The 13,760-nt window shown below is 36.1% G+C and overlaps 1 protein-coding gene and 1 pseudogene across 7 annotated transcripts in view; both read left to right on the top strand.

Annotated features, from left to right (window-relative positions):
- Positions 1-13,760, top strand: part of RARS2 (arginyl-tRNA synthetase 2, mitochondrial) — an 81,447-nt gene that overhangs the window by 38,757 nt on the left and 28,930 nt on the right. For all 7 annotated transcript variants that reach the window (XM_043591904.1, XM_043591901.1, XM_043591908.1 and 4 more), the window contains 3 exons: positions 1,833-1,888; positions 4,138-4,221; positions 8,045-8,121. In XM_043591904.1, coding sequence (XP_043447839.1) covers positions 1,833-1,888; positions 4,138-4,221; positions 8,045-8,121 — 217 coding nt within the window. The remainder of the gene's footprint in view (positions 1-1,832; positions 1,889-4,137; positions 4,222-8,044; positions 8,122-13,760) is intronic.
- On the top strand, positions 5,123-5,707 carry LOC122489743 (annotated as a pseudogene).

Below are 13,760 nucleotides of genomic sequence, written 5' to 3'. Positions count from 1 at the left end.
CCTTTAATATTTGAAGTATATCCAGGGCTGGTTTATTATTTTTATTGTTTCATACTATTCTGTTGTCATTTTTTAAAATCAGCTTTATTGGAATATAATCATGCACAATATAATATAGTTTAACATTTCAGCATATAATTTGATGAATTTTGGCAAAGGTGTACAGGTCATGTAACTACCACTGCAATTAGGGTGTAGAATATTTTCTTTTTTTTCTCTATTTTATTGACTTTGCTTTTATCTATATTTTATTTTGCTTACTTTGGTCTTCCTTTTCTAGTTTCTTAAAGGAGAAAATTAGATGTCTTATTGGTTTGGAGGCTTTCTTTTGTAATATAAATATTCCATGCCATAGATTTTTCTGCTTTAGCTCACACATTTGCTCAAGGTCACTTTACTTCTCATTCTCTCAGGGATCATAGCCCTTCAATGTCTGGTTTCATAAAACCAGTGTTTCATACATTTTTCTGGTTTTCTAGTTGTTTAAGGCAGAAGGGTAAATCCAATCCTTGTTACTCTGTCTTGGTGGGAAATGGAAGATTCCCTATTTTTTAATTTCTAGAAGGACATTTACTTTATAAGTAATTAAATGAACATTCTTGTTGTTTTCTAATTTTACAACTGCATGCATATTTATGTAGAATCAGTTTTTTAAATTGTAATACTCTTGGTATACGGCTTTGAAGACAGACCAAAATTAAGCCCTCATTTTACCATGTTTAACCAAGTGGGTTCAGGTTATTTTTTTTTTTCAATATTGAAAAACTTGTGCAATTTTCAAACATACACAAAACTCAGCAGTACAGTTAAATCCATATGCTTATCACCCACATTCAAGAGGCATCAGGTTGTTACCACATTTGCTTCATTATCTTTTTTCCTTGTTGTCTCAGTTTCCTCATCTGTATAATAAGCAATGAGAGTACCTTACCTCACAACTTCAATGAATATTAAAGGATTAATACATATAAAGTGCATGAAATTGTGCCTGTCAGGTAGTTAGTGCTCTAGAAGCAATTTGCTATTGTTAAATTATTGATTACAACTTCTCGAGCATACAGAGAAGTGATAAATGTGTTGACTGAGAATTTGGAGTGGTGAACCACATTTCCAATTATTCTGGGAAGTTTTATGCATAAATATTTTTATATTTTTCAATTTTAGGTGTTTTTTTTTTTAATTTTTTTTTTCAACGTTTTATTTATTTTGGGGACAGAGAGAGACAGAGCATGAACGGGGGAGGGGCAGAGAGAGAGGGAGACACAGAATCAGAAACAGGCTCCAGGCTCTGAGCCATCAGCCCAGAGCCCGACGCGGGGCTCGAACTCACGGACCGTGAGATCGTGACCTGGCTGAAGTCGGACGCTCAACCGACTGCGCCACCCAGGCGCCCCTCAATTTTAAGTTTTGATGCAGTAAATGTTGATAGATATTACCAATATAAACAAAATTTCTATGGAGTCAGTAATTTTTAAGAGGATAAAGGATTTGTAACTGGTATACTAAACTTAATTCCCAATAATCTGCTTTGTTTTTATGTCAAAACAATGTCTCTGAATTTCTTCATCTTTTTATCAATCCTTAAATGTATCTGCTTCCTAAGTGTGCCATTTCTATGTATGATACTACCTTGTGAGTCACAGGATCAATTTCAATAATTCTTTCTGAATTCTAATTTATCTTTGCTCTAAATTTCTAATTTTTCACTTAACTTTGAGCTGAATTACCAAAGGCCTTAGTCCCCAATTATGTTAAACTGTAGAAGCATGACCTAGTTCATTTTAGAACTCCTGTTCATAGAACAGAAATATAACTTGTGCAATTATTTTCAGTTCACCTAATGTTGCCAAAAAATTTCACGTTGGACATTTGCGTTCTACCATCATAGGTGAGTGCCGTTCCTTTCACAGAAAATACTAAACATGACTTTGAGGCAATATTTTGATCATGCATGCTAATGGTTTAATGCTTAAGTAACCAGAAGACGAAAAACAAAGTTCAAACTTATATGAGCCCAATGCTAATATATGAAATGGGAAAAATTGGTTTAGAAGTAGAAAAAAAATTTGTTTGAAAACCAAAAGATTGACTCAGAAACTAATTTTAACTGTTAGGTTTGTTGAGGATTTTAAGTTTTTTAAAGTATGTATGCATATGAAGAAGATCTGAAAGATGCAAAAATGAAAATAGTTAATGTGTGGATGATGGTAATCTTGTCAGGTTTTTTGTTCTATATATTTTGTTTTAAAAAAGAAACTGTTATAATACCAATTATATCTCAATTAGAAAAAAGAAACTCAATCTCCATCACTTGAGTGCTAACTGGAGCATTCAAAACTGGAAATTGAAACAAGAGTATTCTAAGAAAGATTGCTATTGTACTTCATAGCTGTAATGCTTCAGTGTATATGCTAAGATCTTCATTTATTTAAAACATGACATGATGCAGTAGCCCAATTTAAAAACTGCAATTAGAATTGAAGAGACTTTGAAGTGTATCTCATCTGATCTGTCTTCTGGTGTGGAAATCTGTCTATTGCATGCCTTAGGGATCATTTAACCTGTCGTTTGAATATTTTTAAGAATCAGAGCAATCGGTACTTTGTAGCATAGATCATTATTAAACTGGAATCACCTCTTGTTGTGGGAGAGATCTCCTGGAGCATTTTAAGAGAGGAAATGATAGGGTTTGATTTTTGAAAGAGTATAAAAAATATACTGTGTAAGAAAAGCTACATGAGTAGGTCAAAATTGTAGGAATGGGCCAGGAAGAGATAATACTTCCTGAGAATTTATTTACCGTGTTATTTACCGTGATATGTGGAAACTCAGATACCAAAAGTAACTTTTCCAAAAATCACCTAGCGAGTAAGTATCATAGCCAGGATTTGAAATTAGTCTAATTCCAGAAGCTTAGGTTTGTGTTATTTAGTTGATTTGTAAGATAATAAGATGCTAATTAAAAATAAGAATACAATCTGAGTAGCAGCGGAAGAAGTTTGCTGTTAGGACTGTATAGACTGGGAAAAGTCTAGAAGTAAGGAAGCTGGAAAAGGAGTAGCTGCAGTAATTTGAGTCAGATATACATATTGGTGAAGGATTATTTGCAGAAAACTAAATCTACTGTAGTAAAAGCAGGCAAGAATTTATTACAGGATATTGAATAGTTTACAAAGTTGTTGGAAGTGGTGAAGAAGCTTTGGGTGAAGTGACATAAATGATTTCCAGAATTATACCGTAGAGCGTGTTCATCAAGGGAGCTTCTGCCTTTTCTGCAGTCACTTCCAGTAGCAGCCATGCTACTGCTGCCACTAGTCCTGCCATATCTCCTAGTATTCATATAAGCAAAACAGGCAGCCCCATACCCTTTCAGTTCCCTTGGAAGTCACATGACAGGACACTGGGCTATTAGTGATGCCACCAAAAAGAAAAAGCCTCCACAGCTGTGCTTGTCAGAAAAAATAGAAGTAGCTCCCCTCTCACTCACCTCATGTTCACCTTCGAAGTCTCATGCAAAGTGTATCTGATTGCCCAAATATAAGTGACTTCTGAAACTCTAACTGCAGAAGTTTCTGAGAAATGTAATTTTTAGGTTTCCAGCCTCTGCAGCATATGAGTGCACACGAGGAGAGTGAAGCAGGTGTTGGATATCAAACCAGTGTCAGCAGTAGAAGAAGATGAAGTTCTTGAACTACCATGTGCTCTTAGGGAGCAGGCATGAGGAGGTGGATTTCAGTGATTGAAAGAAGGTAGAGTGAGCTGTTGAGAAAAAAACACCAGTGTGGTTTAGGCTCTATAGGGATTAGCAAAATTATCTCTTGTTACTTATTGAGATTCTCTTATTTTCTTTGGAATTCAGTTATTCTAACATATGTTCCCAGCTCCCACTAATGTTGCTGAAAATTATGTTCTTATGAAAATTGTGAGGTTCTTTGGAATAACTGCCCCCCAAATAATTCTCTACTCCTGCTCCATAACATAGATGAAAACACAATAGTGAATATTTTACTAAAAAAAATTGAATTGGTAAATTTTATCAAAAAAATTTTTGTTATGCTTTGATAATAGAGAAACACGTGGTTCTTATGCCAAAATGGATAACAAGAATGAGAAACTGTATATTTTATTGATTACTAGGAAATTTTATAGCAAATCTCAAAGAAGCTTTAGGACATCAAGTCACCAGAATAAATTACCTTGGAGATTGGGGCATGCAGTTTGGTAAGTGAGTTTGAAATTTTCTCTTTTATCTCACTGTTAAGTTTAATTTCTTTTAATTATGTCACCTGATCATGCAGAATATAGGCAGAACCCATTGGGTAGAGTAGTGCCTCCTACCTTTTTTTTTTTTCCCCCCTCTAATGGCTCTTTTGCATAAGTCTTGTATTCTATTTATTAGAACAATTCTCACCACACAAATCTGTTTTGGGGGAGGAAACCTCACACATTCAAGGCAATAAATACAGGCTTTTATGGTTTTATTAAGAAAAAGTAGCTTACATGTGTCAAATGTAGGAGTGAATGTACCAGGGAAGAAGTCAGTCTAGCTATATAATCCCTTCCAACTACAGCTCTGCCATTTTTCAAACAAATGGGGTCCAGCCTCCCTGCATTATACATGGAGGGTGATCTGTTGTTCTACCCTGAGCCAGTGGCCTAGAAGAAAAACAAAGTGGGATACTTTGGCTCCTTCTTAAATTGTGCAGTGACAGGGGGTCAAAAAAAAAAAGAGAGGAAGAGAGAAGTGAGAACCAAACAGTTGAATGCCACAAATTATCTCTAATGTTGTGAGTTTACTCAGAACCATTCCTACCTCATAGTATACCTGTAATCAAAGAAGGGCAAGATAAATGAAGTTGCTAAGGTAGTGAAGTTCTGGTAGCATGTGGAATGCAAACTTTTAAAAATCTCTGGCAACTGTTGGGGCGCCTGGGTGGCTCAGTTGGCTGAGTGTCCGACTTTGGCTCAGGTCTTGATCTCACAGCTCCTGAGTTCAAGCCCCGTGTCGGGCTCTGTGCTGACAGCTCAGAGCCTGGAACCTGCTTCAGATTCTGTGTCTCCCTCTCTCTCTGCCCCTTCCCCAGTTGTGCCATGTCTCTGTCTCTCAAAAATAAAAATAAAACATTAAAAAAAAAGTTAAAAATTTCTGGCAACTGTTATGTGTGTTTTAAAATCCGGCCTCCTTTCATGAAGATGGCCCCGAAGGCAAAGAAGGAAGCCCCTGCCCCTCCCAAAGCTGAAGCCAAAGCAAAGGCTTTGAAGGCCAAGAAATCAGTGCTGAAAGGTGTCCACAGTCATTAAAAAAAGAAGATCCGCACGTCACCTACATTCCGACGGCCCAAGACACTGCGTTTCCAAGGACAGCCCAAATATCCTTGAAAGAGAGCCCCCAGGAGAAACAAACTTGGTCACTATGCCATCATCAAGTTCCCCCTGACTACCGAGTCAGCCATGAAGAAAATAGAAGACAACAACACTCTTGTGTTCATTGTGGACGTCAAGGCCAACAAGCACCAGATCAAACAGGCCGTGAAGAAGCTCTATGACATTGATGTGGCCAAGGTCAACACTCTGATCAGACCCGATGGAGAAAAGAAAGCATATGTTCGACTGGCTCCTGACTATGATGCTTTGGATGTTGCCAACAAAATTGGGATCATCTAAACTGAGTCCAGCTGGCTAAATCTAAATATAAATTTTTTCAACAATAGAATAGAATAGAATAGAATGAAATAAAATATAATATAATATAATATAATTAATATAATATAATTAATATAATATAATTAATATAATATAATATAAAATCCGGCCTTAGTATCACCTCTTAAGGCATTCTCTGACACAGGCCCTTGCCTACATCTCGCATCACCAAGTTCCTAGTATCCAGCTCTCCTCAAATAGGCTTGCCTTACTCTTTTCTTACTTGTGTGCTTCTCTCCCCTGCTAGATGACATGTTCCTTGAAGGCATGTATTGTGTCTTAATTATCTTTGTGTCCATAGGACTTGAAACATAAGAAGCACTAAGACTGATGAATGAATTTGTGGAAGTATTTTACAGTACCAATCCAAAAGAAATGCTAGATAATATTTTAAAGCTTCCATAAAGTGTAGTGTGCACTACCAGTTCTAAAGTTTACTGATACTATTCTGTTCTGTCATAGCTAGTGAAATGAAATCAAAGTTTCTAAAAGACAGATTTATCATGACCTTCTCTTTCATTTCAATAAAAATCTCATTTAGTCTCTAAAAACAGTAGAACTTGAACCAATTAATAGTACCATTACTATTCACTGTGGAGGAATCTGAAAACATGCCCTGCATTTTAAAAATCCACCTGCATTTCACAATAGCTGGTAGTCAGAGATTTGGGCCCTAGGCTCAACAATCAGATTTAATAGGTGATATCCACTTTACATTAGTTTAACCGATTTATGCATTTCACAGGCATTAGCAAATAGGTGATTATGGTATTCAGTTTTAGCTACAGGATTTTATTATCGCAATGTTTCTCTAAAGGACTACGATGGTTAATGATCTGTCACCATTTCCATTATAACCATAATGGTTGAAGAGTTTTAATTTTGGGTGTTTCAGCTATCTCCTATTAAAAGTTGGCAAATAGTTTCTAACCACAAAATTAGTTTTTGAAAATAGGTTGAATATTAAATGGGCATTGGCCTTTACTTTTCCTGTTTCCATTTTTTAGAACAGTCTGGGGCATCTTTCCACACCCTGCTCCTAAGACACTGACATTTGCTTTTTGTTAAAAGTGAATAGGGCTGGTACATTTTTAAGTCATCCTTCTAGTTCTTGTCTAAAACTCCAAAATATTTTACATCTTTGAGTTCAGTAGCATCCCACTTTCTGGTGAGCCTCCATAGAAAAATGTATGTCAGCAAGGCCCACTGGCAATAGCTCCTTTAGATCGGAAGCTTAGTAATTGATAAGAGTTATAGAAACAGATTGGTTTTTAAAATAATTCAACCACCTTTTATTGCTCTTGGTCCCAGTCTGCATATATCCTTCTTTTTTTTTTTAAAGACATGGAGGAACTTTATATTTTTTTAATGTTCATTTATTTTTGAGAGAGTGGGCGAGGGGCAGAGAGAGAGAGGAAGACACAGAATGTGAAGCAGGCTTCAGGCTCCGAGCTGTCAGCACAGAGCCCAACACAGGGCTCATACTCACGGACTATGAGATCGTGAGATCATGACGTGAGCCTAAGTCAGATGCTTAACCTACTGAGCCACCCAGGCGCCCTTGCATATATCCTTTTAAACTGAAATTGTGATCATCTTTCTTAAGAATATAAGTACTTACAGTCTATTACCTCAATTATTATTAAAAAAAAAAAATAAGGCTCAAACTAATACTATCCCTGAATGCAGAACTTATCATCAAAGACAAAAAAAAAAAAAATCATTGACAAATAAAAGACAAATATATGGCCAGATAAAAGATATTTGTTGCTTGGTCACCTTGAATGGGAGAGATAACCAGGTATGTTTTGAGTTTTGTCTTTTATTGTTTTCCTCCAGTTATTTTTTTAAGGGTTAATATTATAACACCAAGCCAACTTCTACCTTTGTTTTATTTTAACATCTACAAGTTTAAAAAGAAAGTTTTGAAATCACCTCCCATAAGTTTGTTTTCGCAGAATTTAAGCATCCAGCATGTAGCATCATGATATCCTTCCTCAGGGTAGCTAGTCAATAAATGCTTGTTTTATTAATGTCTGCTACGTTGGTGGTGGGCACTGTTAATACAAAGACAAGTTAGTCCTAGACCCTGCTTTTGATGAGTTCATAGTCCATTGGTGTCTTTGAAGTTAATTTCAGTGATCTATTCAACATATTGAATTTGTGATAAAGTATGTTGAGTTTATGGGGTAGCAGAAGATGATAACATGTGTTTGTAGTGCTCTCAGGACACATAATTACAAGGGCTTGATATTTTGATATAGCTATACCTGTTCCCTGCCATGACTGTTCTCTACTGTTCCATTTTATAATTTTTTTCATTTATGTATTACTGTGCTAGGTCTTCTGGGAACTGGCTTCCAACTGTTTGGCTATGAAGAAAAACTTCAGTCCAATCCTTTACAGCACCTCTTTGAAGTAAGTTGTCAAGAAACAATAGTAGCAAATGCTTCAATTTATTTTTTTCAGAGTACTTTGCAGCTTGGATTAATTTTTAATCCCAGAGGTTTTTAAAAATGTTCATAAAAACAAGGAATTATAGCAATGTGGCTTTTATTTTACTAGGGAGTTCGTTTCATTTTCTTGTCCAAGTGTTTATTTAGGTTTTAGTTGATTTGGGACAGTATTTTTCTAGTATAGAGTCATCTTAGAATAAACACATGGGATAACAGATTCAACGCAAATTTCTTAATTTTTTGTCAGTTGCTTTATAACTGCAGCTTTCTTCATGGCAATAACTATAATTCATTTAGAATCGAAAAACATGAGTATATACTTTTTTAATCTTATTCTAGTGTGGGGGAAGATACCTGTGTTTCTCTGAATTTGTGTGTGCTTTTTTTAAATTTCTGTCTTTTAGCTCCTTTTCCTGGCTTTTGCCCAGCGTGAACTCCTTCCTATTCTGCTTCATATAGTCCCTTGGGTACTTTGATTCACTGTCCTCAGTTTTTCTTAGAGTTCATTAATAAAGCTCTTCCTGCCCAATTAATCTCCAGGAGATGTGTTTCCTTTTCATTGTCCTAATTGTTCTCTTTTCTGTTTCTGGGCCTCACAAGAATAAACACCAATGACAGCAGCCGTGTTGGTGACGTACTGGGGATCAGACTAAAGATGTTATTATACCTGTGCATAAGAAAGAGCATTTACCAAAATAATGCTTTACTTCCCTAGCAAAAGCCACTGAGAATGCTTCATAATTTTCCTTTCTGTTAAATAATTTTTCTCCTGCAGCTTTGTAGTTAAATTTAACAAAAATTACATTGTAATTCTTGAAGAGTTTTAATGGTTTGTAATTTTCTCCTGAGTCCCTGCATGCACTGCACTTTAAATGCCTACATTTTTATTTATAATATTAAACAAAAGATTTTTTTCTGTTTTCCATTGAGTTTTATTGATAGGCAAGAGTTTAAAAATTAATGATTCTTTATGGTCGTCTGTAAATAAAGCATGCCACCTTAGTGCCTAGAATTTTTATTGTATTATTTTTTAAAACTTTGAGTAATGGCAAGTATTTTTTTACCACAGGCTTAGTGAACCTTTCATCAGATCCAGGCCCACAGAGACAACCCATTGCACAGAAAATAAAAATACTTGCTTGAAGACCTTGTGTCTGTCATTGAGAGAACATTTTTAAGGATGTAGAGTACAACTTCATATGAGAGTTACTATTCTCACCTTTCTCCCACCCCACCTCAAACGTTTTATTTAACCCTGAAAATAGTTAAGTCTTTGTCATTCATAGTATTTTAAATATTTTTAGTAAAGTCTGTTCTCAAACCTGATAGAAACTTAAATGTATGTTTCTTTCTATGCAGTTTATCACAAATTTCCAGGCTTTTGAGACTCATAAAAAGTTGGAGATTATACACCTATATTAGAGGTTGTTGATTGATGCATGCACATAAAGAAGGAACAAGGGCAGGAGGTACTTCTGTGAATAACTAAAAACTCAAGGAACAGTGGTGTTACTTTCATTAAGTGTTCTTTTGCCTAAAAGCTTCGTAGGGAAGCAGCATTTATAGACAAAAGAGCAAGTCAAATACACCCACGTTGCTGTTTGTAATAAAAGAAATCCATTAGGGTACTAACTGGCTCTTTCTTCCTTTGCAGGACAGAAAAAAAATGCAGAGCCTAAAGTGGCAGCCTCCAGGTTCTTTTATCTTTGGGCTAATTTTTGCTAGCCCAATTTCATTTTAAAATTATAGCCATCATTGCAGATTATTTTCAACAAAAACTTTGAGCATAAGTGAGGAATTTTTTCCTTTTTTTTTGAGCTTTAGGCAAATATTAATAAATGATTTTATACTGTTCCTAAAAGAAAACCTGGACTTTGGCTGGACCCCCTGGTTTTTTTCCTTGTCAGATATAGTTGTAACCACTTTCAGAAGGACCATGTCTTCTCAATCTTTTATCGCCAGCCCCAAGCACCATGCCTGCAGTTACATTTTGTATGAATTTGATCTTGTAGGGGTTTTTTTTGGTCCCTTTCTTCCATTTAAGTTGGAGAATATCAGACCTATTATATAGTTCCAAGGAAGAGCTATTATAGGATACACTCGTACCATTTCTCAAAATTGACTTCATCATGCAGTTACTGATGCAAAACCCGAGGGCCAGATGCAGGGCTCCAGCACAGGCAGTCTGACTCCCAGGTGCTCATGCACTGCCCTGTGCTCCACTGGCATGACAGAATGCCCTTCTGGCCATTCACTTCCATCGGTTGTAATTACTTACATACCATTTTCCTTTCTTTCATCCTCAAATTGCTGTACCAGGAACACAATTAGTAGTTTAGTTTTCTCAGTTTCAACCTTCCAGCATATCTGTTTTGAATTTGGCTTCAGCCATCCAGTGGCAGTTTGTGGCCTGCCTCCTGCTTAATGGCGTCATGATCAGTATCCCCCAGTTTCAGTTTCTCAGTTTTTGTGTATAGAAATTATAGGATAGTTTTAGCATTTCTTTTCTGTGATGAAAATATTTATCATTTACAATCAGTTCTCTCTTGCGTTCCCATTTTTGTGCTTTGCTTCGTTACTTGTTTTTCTGTGTACCTGTAGTCCTTCTTTTCCCATGATGTCTGGCTGTTGTGTGTGGACATGGGACTTTTGTTGATCATCATTTAAAACCATTTATTAGTTGTTCTGATTTGTCATGAAACGGGGAACTGGTTTTGTAATAGTTCATACCTCCCCCTAAATTAGCTAATGAGTTAAATAACTAATATATTTGCTATTTAGAATTCACATTATTGGTTCAAAGAAAACATTTAAATTAAGTTTTGTGACATGTATAAAAAAGCCTTTCTGCTTCTATCAAAAAGTAATTCATTATGGTAAAAAGTGTTAAATCTAAATCATGAGTGTATGGGTGTCTCATTTACTTTTACCTGTTATAATCTGTTTTTTAATGTTTATTTATTTAGAGAGAGCACAAGCAGGGGAGGGGCAGAAAGAGCAAGAGAGAGAGAGAGAGAGAGAGAGAGAAAGAATCCCAAGCAGCCCCCACGCTGCAGCGCAGAGCCTAATGCGGAGCCTGAACCCACTAACTGTGAGATCGTGACCTAAGCTGAAATCAAGCACCTAAGTCAGGTGCTTAACCAACTCAGCCACCCAGGCGCCCCTACTTTTACCTATTTTAGTGATAGTTTTTAAAAGTAATTTCAGGATTTCTCCTAGTTTAAACTACTTGAATGGACCTTGAGAACATCTAACACTGTTTTAGGAATGTATAACCAGCATTTTTTTTTTTTTTTTTTTTTTTGGCTACAAGTTTTAGAACTTGACTCATTGCATATTGCTTATTAATATCAATTTTTAAATTTTTTTAATGCTTATTTAATGTTGAGAGAGAGAGAGAGAGACAGAGCATGAGCAGGGGAAGGGCAGAGAGAGAGAGGGAGACACAGAATCTGAAGCAGGCTCCAGGCTCCAAGCTGTTGGCACAGAGCCCGACACGGAGCCCAAACCCACGAACTGCGAGATCATGACCTGAGCCGAAGTTGGCCGCCTAACCGACTGAGCCACCCAGGTGCCCCTAATATGAATTTTGATTACCATAGAAATGCCTCTGAAATATGAGCAGCCTCTCCTAAGAGATAAATATTATGACAATAATGTATCAATTAGCCCTGTACCCTAACAGTAGCATTTATAAAGGGAACGTGATATATTAACATATTAAGTTCATAATTGCCCCAAAAGTATTCATTATTTTTCCCTTACCCTTTCTAAAATGCTTTTAGGTAATTACAGTGATGGGCATTTAATAAAAAAAGACCTGGAAAGTTAGAGGATAATGTATTAGTAGGAAATAGTATATTAGAGGTTTGACCCTGAGTTTCCCTATATTAATAACAAAAAAAAGTAGAATATAGGGCAAGAGCAAAGCACCAAATTAACGAATGATACTATTTACTTGCTCTCATTTTTTTTTTTAATGTGGAAGAAGTATCTATTCCTCAAGAGACCATGGGGCTTTTTTTGATTGTTGGGTTTTTTTTCTTGTTTGTTTGTTTTGGCTTTAGAGTCTCCAAAAAAGATTTCTTCAACTTAAAAAAGTAATTCAAGTTAAATCAATTCTAGACATAATGACATATTTGTGCACTTAGAAATGTTTACTTTATAAAGACTTGAATTCAAGAGTTCTTTATTGGTTAGATCACATTACTATTTTCAGAGAAAGTGACTATTATGGTTAATGTGAATTTTACTCATTATAATACTTACATGGAAGAAATAACTCTTAAATTGTAAGCCTAATTAAATCTGAACCCAGTCATATTTTTGAGAGTGGTAAGAGTCATCTCTAGTCATTGTTAAGGGTTTCTCATCTTCCAAATCACAAAGTCCTCCACATTCTTATGTACATCTCAGGATGGGCATGGAGGCCTCTTCTTAGCTTTAATCCACATTGGTCTTGACTGATGTGCCCAGTATCCCAGCCTACATAAATGCCCTGGGGGCACACAGCTCTGCTTGTATGATAAACATAGGAGATCCTAGCTGTGGCCCAGTTCCATAGGTCTAGATATCAGCCTCCCTGTGTGGGGACACCACAAATCATTTCCCTCAGAGGGCCTGTTGCCACCCCAGAGGCTGCCCAGCTTTTGCTATTCCTGGGAGTGTTTCTCCATCCCCATTCCCTCTTCAATCTAGACAATTGTCATTTCTTCTCTCCTGGCAGCTTTTCTGTTTTACCATACTCTTGACCATCTTCCCCAAAGCCACTAGCCTTTCTTCCCAATGCCTACTCTTCTGGGGGTTACTACAGTGCCTCATTTTCCTCTGAGTGTTCTTAGAACAAGGATGGGAATACTAAGCAAGACCAGAGTACATATTAATAGCTCAGTGATTATCCCTCCCACCCCATCAAAATGAGCAAAAAACTTTTTCAGCATGAGAAATGTATATCACCATGTGTCTAATATATATAAGAAGTGAATCTTTATCATCCTTGAATAAAGGTATATCATGGACATTATTATTAACAAAGACCAAAAATAGGCGATTCTAAATACTGAAAGAAGATGAATGGATGAAAAAATGCTATTTATATGCTGCTAATGATATACTAATGAGAAACTTGATAATTACTAAGTTTTTATTTTATTATTAACTGATATATTGATCTTTTAAATTATAATTCTATTGTTTGAGTTTCTTTAATATTACATTTAACATTAGAAATCTATCTCAGGGCACCTGGGTGGCTCAGTAGGTAAGCATCCGACTTTGACTCAGGTCATGATCTCATGGTTTGTGGGTTTGAGCCCCGCGTTGGGCTCTGTGCTGACCGCTCAAAGTCTGGAACCCGCTTCAGATTCTGTGTCTCCTTCTCTTTCTGCCCACCGCCTGCTCATGCTCTGTCTTCTCAAAAATAAATAAACCTTAAAAAAAAAAACAAAAGAAAACAAAAGAAATCTATCTCAACCAGCAGTTCTGTAAGGAATTTCTGATCAAGACATGAAACAACATTAAAAATTACCTTCTTTGTTTAAGTTGTAATCATGAATTCATTACATGTTTTTTCTAAAAAAAATAGAACAAAATGCATTTTAA

This window comes from Prionailurus bengalensis, chromosome B2, assembly GCF_016509475.1.
Source record: "Prionailurus bengalensis isolate Pbe53 chromosome B2, Fcat_Pben_1.1_paternal_pri, whole genome shotgun sequence".
In the NCBI taxonomy this organism is placed as follows: domain Eukaryota; kingdom Metazoa; phylum Chordata; class Mammalia; order Carnivora; family Felidae; genus Prionailurus; species Prionailurus bengalensis.
The sequence above is the reverse complement of the archived record's forward strand: the minus strand, read 5'-3'. Positions and strand labels throughout refer to the sequence as shown.